The following is a 12,713-nucleotide window of genomic DNA, read 5'->3' as shown; positions in this document are numbered from 1 at the left end:
CCCACCCTCATGCGAGAGCATATGCAATTACTCAACACTCACCCAACGTGGAGACAGACACAAAGAGACACTATACACACAATCACACTCCCCAAGCGTACTCTAAGCCCCAGGTCTAGCTAGAGGAGATTCCTGGAGACGGACAGTTACTCTAGGAGAGCTGGACAGGGCCATAGAAGGTTCTAATCAAACAGACTTCAGGGCCTAATATCCTCTAGTCGGCCCTGTGCTCACTACTCCTCACCCTAGTGCCCGAGTGCCATTTGCTAAAGAGTACCACCACTGGCACCCTGTGCTTTTCACAGATGAGAGCAGGTTCACTCTGAGCACATTTGACAGACACGAGAGAATCTGGAGAAACCGTGAAGAACGTTATGCTGCCTGTAACATTGTTCAGTATGACCAGTTTGGTTGTGGGTCATTGATGGCCTGGGGTGGTATTTCCATAAGGGACATGGAGACCTCTACAGGTTATCCAGCAGGACCCTGACTGCCATTAGGTACTGAGAAGAAATCCTTGGAGTCACTGTCAACCAATGCTGGTGAAGTGGGTCCTGGGTTCCTCCTGGTACAAGACAATGCCTGGCCTGTGGGGAGAGTATGTCGGTAGTTCCTAGAGCAGGGGTGTCCAACCCCAGGCCTCAAAGGCCAGTGTCATGCAGGTTTTAGATCTCACCCTAGGTCAGCACACCTGAATCAAATGATTAGTTCATTACCAGGCCTCTGGAGAACTTCAACACATGTTCAGAAGGTAATTTAGCCATTTAAATCAGCTGTGTTGAATCAAGGACACATCTAAAACCTGCAGGGATTTAGGCCTTTGAGTCCTGGAGTTGAACACCCCTGTCCTAGAGGAAGAAGGAATTGTTTTTTTTCAAGCTTTTTAAATGAGTTCTTCAAATCTGCACATCTCATGGTAGTTAGAGACTTTGGACGTTTGGTTTTGGCACAAGCAAGTTTTGCTAGTCTCCTGTTTAGTTTGTGTTTCATTTGTGTACCTTCTCTCATCAGAACCATTTTTCCTGACAGTTAAAAGGGAAGGTTACTAAAAGTAGCCAGGTTAACCATGTAACCATGTCTCACATGGTTATGAGTAACCTTGTGAGAGAGATTCTGGTATCAGTTCTGTATTAGTGGCTGTTTGTGTAAGCATACTGTAGCGCTGTAACTAGTTTCTCTTGCCTTGGTAGAGAGCAGCTTGGTGAGGTGTACTTCCTTTAGCTTTAACTTCTTCCTCTCTGGGTTCTTTGTTTGATCTTCATCTACATCAGGATCGATCTGGATGAAGACACCAGCCGACAGATTAGACAACATGTGTTCTATAATCTGAATCCAAGCATTAGTGATCCAAATTATTATTTTTTATGAATCAGTATTGCAAAAAATAACACAAGTTGTCTCTTACCAAATGGAAGTATTTTCCCGAGAAATTCTCGTCATCTGGATGAGAAAATATAAATATCAGAGAGCGATCAACAGCAATTATTTAGTCATTTTATTTAGTCATATGTGTATATATATATATATACATATGACTAATACATACAAATTTTATGGATTTAATTAAATGCTCTTGTTTGAAATATGAAGACATATGTGGAATTTTTAGTTTGATGCATTCAGTATTTCTTACCTTTCACACTTCCTTGTGGGCTCAGAGGAGGATGAGTTTTCTTAGAGAGCACTTTGATTGTCCCGCCATCATTAGCCTACAGGAAGACAAACTGGTTCATTTTTATACAGTACTTTTTCTAAAATTTAAATGGAACAACTGCTATGGAATAAGAAGCCTTGCATTTTGTATATTTTGGGGTCTTTACCCCACAATATAAATGATCTTTACAAGATTGTTTTGCATTATATAAACAAAATGGGATTTCTAAAACTGCCCTGCAGAGGTCATAGAATCTGTGTTTAATGTGTTTTCAGTTTTTATTTTCTTCATTACCTGCGTGCAAAACCACAACCACCCACCAGATATCTGGGTCTGTACTGGTTGCTTGTTACCCCACACTTGAAAATTGTTTCTTTCTTTCTTTCTTTCTTTCTTTCTTTCTTTCTTCATTATATGTGTGAGAGAGTTATTTAAGTTGTATTATTGCTTTGTAAATTGTCCAGCACCAGACTCCAAATCCAGCTTCTGCATCAATCTCTCTTTCCACACAGTGATGGTACTGATAATTGATAGAGACGTCACACAAACAGACTCCATGATCCATTAAAAACATTATGAAACCATCAAAAACCACTCTTCCTCTGCTAGACTTCTTCCCTTTATGTTAAAAAAAACCCCTCTACTGATCTTATTAGCTGTAATGAGAAAGTGAGATAGAATTTCCCATTTCCTTTGTTTCTCTGCCTCTCTTGGCTCAAATTAAGCTCGTCTTTTCTGGTGTTGTCAAAATAAAAGTCCAACTTAACAGCAAATGTAAATGGAAGGTTAGTAAATTTGGGATAAAGACTCAAAACAAGAGAGTGCCAGGTTTCAGCACAGAAGCAGTGGCACTGAAATCTGTCATCTAACCCCCCCCCCCCCCCAAAAAAAAACAAACAAACAAACAAACAAACAAACTGCACCTGTGATGAGTTTTCAGTACCAGTGTGTGCAGCCCTATAGCCACTTCCTGGATCATGTTGAAAATTATGTCCAAATATGAAATATATTGCAATGATAGTTATAATTATATAATATGACATTATATTATTAATATTATTATTATTATATAATTATATTATAATAATTATTCCAATTATAATTGGAATAATTATTATACTATAGTTATATAATGGACATCGACATCATGTGCAGACTCTCTGATTTGATTTGAGGGTCCACTTTCAAATTGGATGAAGAGTTTAGGAGTTTCAGCTAATTAACACATGCCACCCTCTTTTTAAAAGGATCAAAAGTAATTGGACAAATGATTCAAAGCCTATTTCGTGGGCAGATGTGGGCAATTCCTTCATCGTGTCATTATAAATTAAGCAGATAAAAGGACTGGAGTTGATTTGAGGAGTGGTGTTTGCATTTGGAAGATTTTGTTGTGAACAGACAACGTGTGGTCAAAGGAGCTCTAGATGCAGGTGACACAAGCCATCTTTAAAATGAAAGTAAATACAGATGGTTCACTGCAAGGTGCAAGGCACTCATAAGCCTCAAGAAGAGAAAGAATAAATTGGACTTTGCTAAAAAAACAACAAAAAACAAACATCTAAAAAAGCCAGCACAGGTCTGGAAAAACATTCTTTAGACAGATGAAACCAAGATCAACCTCAACCAGAATCATAGCAAGAAAATGTATGGAGAAGGCGTGGAACAGCTCATGATTCAAGCATACCACATCATCTGTAAAACATGGCGGGGGCAGTGGGATGGTTTGAGTGTGCATGGCTGCCAGTGGGACTGGGACACCTGTGTTTATTGATGATCTGACGCAGGACAGAAGCAGCTGAATGAATTCTGAGGTGTTCAGTGACATACTGTCTGCTCAAATCCAGCTAAAAGCAGTCATATTGAGGGTGTTTCATAATACAGATGGACAATGACCCAAAACGTACAGCCAAAGCAACCCAAAAGTCAGGGTTGGTTAAGTTACTTGAAAAAAGTAATTAGTAACTAATTACTGATTACTTCTCCCCAAAAGTAATCCCGTTACTTTACTGATCACTTATTCCATCCATCCTCTTCCGCTTTATCCGGGGCCGGGTCGCGGGGGCAGCAGCCTAAGCAGAGAAGCCCAGACCTCCCTCTCCCCAGCCACCTCCTCTAGCTTATCCGGGGGAACACCAAGGCGTTCCCAGGCCAGCCGAGACATATAATCTCTCCAGCGTGTCCTGGGTCTGCCCCGGGGCCTCATCCCGGTGGGACATGCCCGGAACGCCTCACTCAGGAGGCGCCCAGGAGGCATCCTTGTCAGATGCCCGAACCACCTCAGCTGGCTCCTTTCGATGCGGAGGAGCAGCTGCTCTACTCTGAGCCCCTCCCGGATACCAAGACTGATTACTTATTTTCTTTTTTTTTTTTTTTCTTTTTTTTGTGTCCCGTTTGGATCTTTAGCCATCAGAATTGTTGTCTTAAGGCCAAGAAAGATGCCAAGCGGATTTATTTTACCAAGTGGATCATCATGGCCTTGCCATATTGGTCCATTTGATTGACCTTTATTATAATTATGAATTGATTTTATTTTCGGTTGCTACAAACAGGACAGACATGACTGGGGGATAGGACAGGGAGAAAGAATGAAAGAAAGAGAGGGAGAGAAAGAAAACCAAAGGGGAGAAGAGACGGTGAGAAAGGGGGAAGAAAGAAAAACAAACAAAACACCTGGATCACCTGTATGGAGAAAAAAAACAGAAGAGAAAGCAAACAACAAAGAGAAACATAATAAAAAACAGCACCATCACAATAAACTAGCTAGCAGTAGATAACAGTAGATACTAAATATTAAACGATATTGTGCAGCACGCAAGATTGACAGCGCACAATGTGCTTTGAGGCAGCAGCCAAGAAAGGTGTAGTCCGCGTCTGTGAACACCCGTGTGTACACCTGTGTGCATACCTGTGTGGATCAGCATGCTTGCATTCCAAAGGTTTCTCCATGTAACGATCTGCTAGGGAGTGTGGGGAGCCATAGCCCCGTCCACCAGGGTATGAAGCAGGTATGGAGGAGATCCAGGCCCCAGATATCCAGAGGCCCCAGAGTACAAGGACCCGAGGAGACCACCAAAAGGGGGGGAACCGTGCCACCCTCCTGGGAAGAGCTGAGTAGAGCCCCAAACGAGAGGTCACCCAGCAGCTACGGAGCAGAGGCCAGAGGGGGTTGCAGTGGCGTGCCCGCGGGCTCTGCCGGCAGCCAGTTGTGCCAGAGAAGACCGAGCTTCAGGCCCAGAGGCCTGAGGGCATCCCACCCCCCGGAAGGAGCCCAGCCGGGCCACAGGCGCCCGGCCCCGCCAATCGGCCACCAGGAGTGAGCCGGTACATACATGAGCGCCCAGCCCCAGACGACAAGGACCACCAACACACCAACGTCTGAGGGCATCAGCCACCGGCAGGGAGTGTGGTGAGGGGAGATAGGCCTCTGTACTTTAGAGGGCCTGAGACGTACCCAGAGAGGTTGAGTCTAAGACCCAACCTGACATATAGACAATATATAAATATATATGGGGTGCAACGATACACAAAATTCACGGTTCGGTTCGATACTTTGGTGTCACGGTTCGATATTTTTTCGATACAAAAAATGTTCATGCCTTTTTAATTTATCATTTATTAAAATGATAAATATATATTTTAACTCAAAAGTACAGTTTTTAAATGTAATGTTGCTGAAACAACAAAATAAAAAAATTAATCTATCTGATCGAGAAATCACTCATCTTTGGAAAATAGAGGTTTTTACAGAGAAATGGCTCTTTCCAAAATAAAAGCTATACTATACGCTTCTTCTGGGCTATATTCTCAGCAGCATATTAAACATATCAGGTCCCCGTAAGGAGAATCATGTGCTAAAGGCTGACTCTGGTAAAGTTTGTAGCATGCGTGCTAGTTGTTTTTGTCTGCTTCCACTTGTCTTTGCACTAGGATGATGTTGGAGTAAATGTGCAGTCATATTCGTTGTAAATGGCCTGTATTTATATAGCGCTTTACTAGTCCCTAAGGACCCCAAAGCGCTTTACATATCCAGTCATCCACCCATTCACACACACATTCACACACTGGTGATGGCAGCTACATTGTAGCCACAGCCACCCTGGGGCGCACTGACAGAGGCGAGGCTGCCGGACACTGGCGCCACCGGGCCCTCTGACCACCACCAGTAGGCAGCGGGTGAAGTGTCTTGCCCAAGGACACAACGACCGAGACTGTTGGAGCCGGGGCTCAAACCGGCAACCTTCCAATTACAAGGCAAACTTTTTTCGGGCGTTGTGTTCCCACTAGTGCTGTCAGCGTTAATCTTGTTAAAATGACATTAACGCCATAACGCGGCAAATCTCCGTTAAGAATTTACTGCGGATCGCCCCGTGCGTGGGGCTGGACAGCGTCAACACGTTAACAAGCTAACTGCACTTGTTCCCACAAATTGAGCATTGCGTGGCACATCCGACATACGCACTTACCATCAGGGTCATGCTTCACAGATAGGTAGGTAGGTAGGTAGGTAGGTAGATAGATAGAGATACATAATATTTCCTCACCTTGTAGTGTTTGAGTGTGTTGAGCATTGTCACCTCCCCAATAACCATTGAGCTTGCATCAACTTCCTCAAGAGGAAGGAATAATCCATTCTTCTCATACTCTGGTGGGAATAGTAACAGAAGGTGTTGATAGTTTGTAAAACAAGGAACAGTGACAACATAAGCAGTAAATATTATAATCTAACTGTTCATTTTGATGCAAAAGCATAAAAACAAAAGGTCAAACCATCTTCAACAGTGCAACATGCTTAAGATGTAAGCTACATTTATTCTATAGCTTTTTGTCAGCAGCTTCTCCGCTTTGTCTGCAGCTCTTAAGCCCTAAATTTGGACATAATATGCAGATTTTTAATGTACGTAACAAATATACAGGGCAAGTAAAAAAGATTCAGTAAATAAAGGAATCTCTGTATGTGTATCTGTTCCTTGCCTCTTTATACCACTTCAAACCTGGTTGGTGGATGCAAATCACTTATCACTTAAGACATGCTAAAGACATGCTATTATCACTTCTTGCAGGATCTGATACCTACCTATGCAGACATCCCTCAGGGGAATGTTGTAGGGGAAACCAAACTTGGCCTTGAAGCTGGACAGAATTTTCTCTTTGACCTGCTCCACTGTATCACAGTCGAGGACGATGACCTCCAGAGGCTCACTCACCTCCCCGTCAGTGCCCACAGCAAACAGCACTTTGAGCTTCTGTAAGCAGAAAAAATAGTAATCGTTAGCATTTCTGTATTGCCAGATTACCAGCAATATTTCACCATTTAATAAATGGAAAGGTGGGAATTTAACAGGAAAGTGAGACAGGCAAAGGGCAAACACACAGTAAAGGGCCCTAGGTTCGACTAGAACCCATTGAACTTTGTATAGTTGCCATTTCAAACCAATGAGCTAAACTGATGCCCATATGGAGTTGATTCTAAGTGTTGCAACTGATAGCTATTCAGTCAAACCTCTATATGATTTCCAAAGAGATGTTGATACAAAGTGGGCTAACTTTGACACATCTAAGCAAGTCAACAATCAAGAGATGCTCTCATGAATGGAAATACAGAGGGTTTACAGCAAGGTGCAAATCACTGGTTACACTCAAGGACAACCTCAAGCCAAAGCACACCACATCTGTCAAAAATGGTGGAGGTATGTTGTGAGCATGTATGGCTACCAGTGGAACCATATGACCAGTGTTTATCAATAATGTGACTGCTGACAGAAGAAACAGGATGCTACAAAACTGATTAGATCAGCTCCACAGTGCAAATGGATAATCACCCGAAGAATTCAGCAAACGCAACCCAAGAGTTTCTCAAGGCAAAAAAAAAAGAAGTAATGAAATATTCTTTAGTGGCCACAATCTTAACACAACAGATAAACTTTATCTAGTTTTGTGCTCAGAGTAACTCACAAATAAGCAACATTTGGAAGTAATGCCACCAGCATGCACACAACTGAATTCATGCTCATCAACAAATCACAAAAAAATTCCTATTGTGCAAACTTTTGGTAACTGGTTAAGAGTTAAAAAAAAAAAAGTTTCAAAGAAAGAAAAGCTGCAATATCTTTAACAGCATCTTTGATTCTTTGCAGAGATAATGAGGAAGGGCTTATCTTTATTCTGATTTCCTTTAAACTGGTGGCTAATGCATGTGTCATCTAATATACAGAAATAAGCTCTAAAGTGAGACAGTGGTTTGTCAGATTAGATTAAAATCTAAGAGTCTGAAGAATGATCCAGCTCTATTATAATGCACTGTCAATAGACTGCAAAATGTACAGAAAATTATCATCCATCAGAATCTCGTCAAAGTAAAAACATGTGAAGCTACTGCATTTACTTTCGAACATGGGATTAAAAACAAGACAGCTGGCAGGTTGTGCTCATGCTTCCCGTTAAAACATTAAAGCCCCTGAAACTTTAAAAAAGATTTGTCACCAAATAACAACCAAAGCTGAGGTTAGGAAAATGCCATCCTTGGGTTTTATTCACTAAATGACTGTATGAAACCACAGCTTCACGAAATCTGGCTCATTCCAAGACTGTGGGTGCAACTTCAGATTTGACTCAGATGCAACTTTCTTCAGTACTTCAAGCTAAACAACAGAAACAACAATTCAGTACTGTTCATCTAGAAAACGTTTACATTGTTTAAGTACAGTTAAGGGCAAACATTCTTATTACGTTTTATGTTATTGCCAAATCAGGCACTGACTCCCTTACATTTAAAATGGTACACGGTAGTACTTAAAAAGTTCCTAAGATGCTGAGTAATTAATCTCAGATGCATGAATCGGGGCGATTAGGTTTTCAGCACCTTGCACAAGGTTATTATAACATGCACACAAGGGGAGCTGTGGTTCTAACCACCAACCAATCAATTAGTAGGCGATGTGCTCTACTGAATGAACCACATGTATTATTTACCTGTCCAGGTTTCCTTTTATAGTCATTATTTTATGCTATGTTAATTTTAAAAACTGAAACATACCTAGTATTTTAATCTGGGTGTTAAACCAGGTCTGAGTTCATTTTACTGCCCATAACAACCAAATTAAAAAAATTAGGTCCAACCAAGCAAGTACTGGTGTCTTCTCTACATTATCAGGTAGGGTGTGTCCCACAAAGCATGTTGTACCAGAATGCGGGTTTATTGGTGTGTTTGATCTATGTTTCGCAGAGATCTTCCACTTCCTAGAATTCAATGTTTTAATCAGAAGTGTAAGTGCATGCTTCCTTAAACGGCACCTCGAGTGTGTTGTTTGGCAATGTGCAACGTCTCATTTGTTAGAGTTGCAGGTTGGGCCTACATTCACTGGGGCGCTCGTCAAGGGATTATATCTAGTTTCTTGTCACCACAGCAAACATATCACACTTGCGTGCATGCTGAAAGGGTGCTGTTTTTCAGTTTCATGTGGTTCACAAGTTCACAAGCCTTAAAGAAAATAAAAAAACAAAAGCAGTAGATTTATTAGTGTGATTGACTCGCCCTGTTTTAAGAGTGGTCTCTTCCACAACACCCAAGAAATTTAGAAAGATACCCTGAAAACAAAGTAAAGACATGACAGTGTCCCACGCCATATTAGAATAGGACACTTGGGGTGTTGATCTAGAACCGCTGTGTGCTGTTGTGCTTTTATTTGCCATCACTTTCCCCAACACATGCACAAGAGAATATTTAAATGACTTCTGGGTTACCGTATGTCAGCAACAAGTTAAAGCAAGGTTTGAACTTACCAAACTAAGGGAGCAAAAACAGAACTAATATAAGGAAGTATTAAATATTGCTTCCACATGCACAACTGCCAAACTTGTGAAGGGCTGTCAGACGATTGCTTTCATGCACGGTGTGACTCAGTTGTGCATGCACTTTGTTATGCAGAACGTATGAGTGTGTGTTTGTGTACCAGCGAGCTGAAGTCCTGAGCCTGCCAGAGCAGCCAGTCCTCGTTGAGCGTGTACAGCGCTTTCTCTGTGACACAATCCACTGGGCCTTTTGCAATCTGCTGCGTGAGGGCGCTAACCATCAGGAACAGGTGCTGGCCAACAGTTTCCTGTGGAAAATCAGAAACAGGAACTCAGTCTGTCAAGAGAGAAGCTGAGGCAACGTTATAAAGAAACTTTTGTTGGTCAGTGCAGAGAAGTTTAGCTAGAAGCATTGGTGGCTTCTTATAGCTCACTCTGATTAGTTGATGTAACTAAACGTGTATCACATATTGTCACAGAGAAATAAAACATACTCAGCAGTTATAATTGTTTTTTTTTTTTTACAAAACTGACAGAATAATGCAGATCTAATGTCTGTAACCACCAGTGTTGGGGAGTAACGGAATACATGTACCGCTGTTACGTATTTAAAGTACAAAATATGAGTAACTGTATTCCGTTACAGTTAGTTTAAAAAGGTGGTATTGAGAATACAGTTACTTTGTTGAAATAAATGGATTACACTGCGGTATTTTCCTGTTTCATTTTGTCGCGGGTCAGGACTGTTTGGGTTTTGTTTGACAGCTACGTTCTGTTGTTCCAGGCGGCAGCGTTACGGTTGCCGTGGTTACAGGGTGACGCTCTCTCACTCTGCCTGTGTGTTTCCTGGGTGAGAGAGCGCCTTTTTGTTGTGCTAAGCTAATAGGCAGAATGATACCGGTGTTGTGCCAAAAAGTGATTGTCTGCCAAAAACTGATTTCCAATGTTTCTGTGTATTTTTTATGTGTAATATCTTTACGTATGTTCGTAAATAGACTTCGGTGAACAGGGTTTACAAAGGGGTTATATAGAGAATTAAAACAATATCTGTTTTTCAAGTATCTTTACAACTCTCTGCTATTGTACTTACATTATAACCAATCTGGTCCTTTATCCTTTTATGACACACCATGACACCCCCCTCCTCCAATCCCTCTCTCAGCAGCAAGACATCTCCCCCCCTCCCCTCCTCCCAAACATCTCCCAGTGTCACAGTGGATCAGGTCAGGAGGCAACTGAGGAAGCTTCGCTCCAGAAAGGCAGCAGGCCCAGACAAGGTGTGTCCTAGGATGCTAAAGGCGTGTGCTGCTGAACTTGGGGAGCCGCTACAATGAGTCTTCAACCTCAGTCTGCGACTGGGGAGAGTGCCCGCCCTATGGAAGACATCCTGCATCGTCCCGGTCCCCAAAAAGAACCGGCCCAATGAGCTGAATGACTTCCGACCGGTGGCACTGACGTCACATCTTATGAAGACTCTAGAGCGGCTCTTCCTCAACTTCCTCCGACCACAGGTACAACATGCCCAGGACCCACTACAGTTTGCATACAAGGCGGGTGTCGGAGTGGAGGATGCCATCCTGTACCTCCTACACAGAGCCCACTCACACCTGGATGGGGGAAAAGGCACGGTCAGGATACTGTTTCTTGACTTTTCCAGTGCCTTTAATACCATCCGGCCCTGTATGCTTCAGGAAAAACTGAACAGGATGGAGGTGGACCCCTGCCTGGTGGCTTGGATCTCCGACTACCTCACCGACAGACCACAGTACGTCAGGCTGAAGGACATCACGTCTGACACTGTGGTCAGCAGCACAGGAGCACCACAGGGAACTGTGCTGTCCCCTCTTCTCTTCACCCTGTACACCTCTGACTTCTGCTACAACTCTGAATTATGCCATATTCAGAAGTTTGCAGATGACACGGCCATCATGGGGTGTATCTGGGATGATCAGGAAGAGGAGTACAGAAGTCTGGTGAGGAACTTTGTCGCATGGAGTCACACAAACCACCTGCAACTCAACACCTCAAAGACTAAGGAACTGGTTGTGGACTTCGGGAGGTCCAGAGAAGGTCCACTGCCGGTTCAGATAGAGGGGGAGGAGGTGGAGGTGGTCAACAAGTACAAGTACCTCGGGCTGTGGGTGGACAATAAACTGGACTGGTCATGCAACACAGAGCACCTGTATAAAAAAGCCCAAAGCCGACTGTACTTCCTCAGGAGGCTGAGGTCTTTTAACATCTGCAGGAAGCTCCTGAGGATGTTTTACCAGTCGGTGGTTGCTGGAGTACTTTTCTATGCTGTGGTGTGCTGGGGGAGCAGCACAGCAAAGAAGGACTCATGCAGGCTGGAGAAACTGATCAGGAAGGCTGGCTCTGTGGTCGGCATGAAGCTGGACACTCTGGTGACAGTGGCAGAGAAAAGGACATTAAAGAAACTGATGGACATTATGAACAATGCTGGGCATCCTCTGCACACGGCCATAAACAATCAGAAGAGTCTGTTCAGTGACAGGTTGCTTCTCCCCAAGACAAGAACTAACAGACTTAAAAACTCCTTTGTCCCACACGCCATCAAACTGTTTAACTCCTCTCTGGAGGGGAGAGGGAGGGGAAACAGGAGGACAAAGGAGGGGGGAACAACTAAGCTGTAGTGCCTCTTCACCTCACTGTACAATACCTTGTGCAATACTTTTTGTAAATAGTCAACAGTGCAATAGACTCAATACTTGAAATGTGCAATTCACTTGTATTTTTATTTTTTATTCCTATTTATTCTATTTATCCCCTTTGTATATTTTATTTATATTTATCTCTGTATTTATATGTGTGTGTGTGTGTGTGTGTGTGTGTGTATGTGTATGTATGTATGTATGTATGTATGTATGTATGTGTATATATATATGTATATATATATATATATATATATATATATATATAAATAACAATTCTGTAACTGTAACTTCGGTCGTTGCTGTGCTTTTTGGAAGTCGAATTTCCCAGAGGAACCCACCCGAGGGATTAATAAAGTTCTATCTTATCTCTCTCTCTTATCTTATCCCCACTTAAAACATTTTTACAGAAATATTGTAATATTTGCTGCCATGTCTGCTGTCCTCTTGGCCAACTTACTCTTACAAAAGACATTTTTAATGTTAATGAGATTTTTTTAACTGCATAAATAAAGGTTATATAAAAGTCACTGCCAAAAACTGATTGCGGCTTCTACCTTGTTACACGAATGTTGTTTGTGGCTCAAGATGACTTTATGTCA

At 42.4% G+C, this 12,713-nt stretch overlaps 1 protein-coding gene across 1 annotated transcript in view; it reads right to left on the bottom strand.

The window, feature by feature from the left end:
• plxnc1 (plexin C1) overlaps nt 1-12,713 on the bottom strand; it is a 36,308-nt gene that overhangs the window by 4,437 nt on the left and 19,158 nt on the right. The window contains exons 21-26 of the mRNA XM_085251155.1: nt 9,604-9,750; nt 6,729-6,897; nt 6,196-6,296; nt 1,634-1,709; nt 1,406-1,440; nt 1,183-1,278 (exon numbers count right to left, since the gene is read on the bottom strand). Coding sequence (XP_085107281.1) covers nt 1,183-1,278; nt 1,406-1,440; nt 1,634-1,709; nt 6,196-6,296; nt 6,729-6,897; nt 9,604-9,750 — 624 coding nt within the window. The remainder of the gene's footprint in view (nt 1-1,182; nt 1,279-1,405; nt 1,441-1,633; nt 1,710-6,195; nt 6,297-6,728; nt 6,898-9,603; nt 9,751-12,713) is intronic.

The sequence above is a fragment of the Mchenga conophoros genome, linkage group LG17 (assembly GCF_057382185.1).
Source record: "Mchenga conophoros isolate Kocher_MC1m ecotype Shallow Benthic linkage group LG17, M_conophoros_male_GT1.1, whole genome shotgun sequence".
Classification (NCBI taxonomy): Eukaryota; Metazoa; Chordata; class Actinopteri; order Cichliformes; family Cichlidae; genus Mchenga; species Mchenga conophoros.
This window is presented reverse-complemented; position numbering and strand designations above follow the sequence as displayed.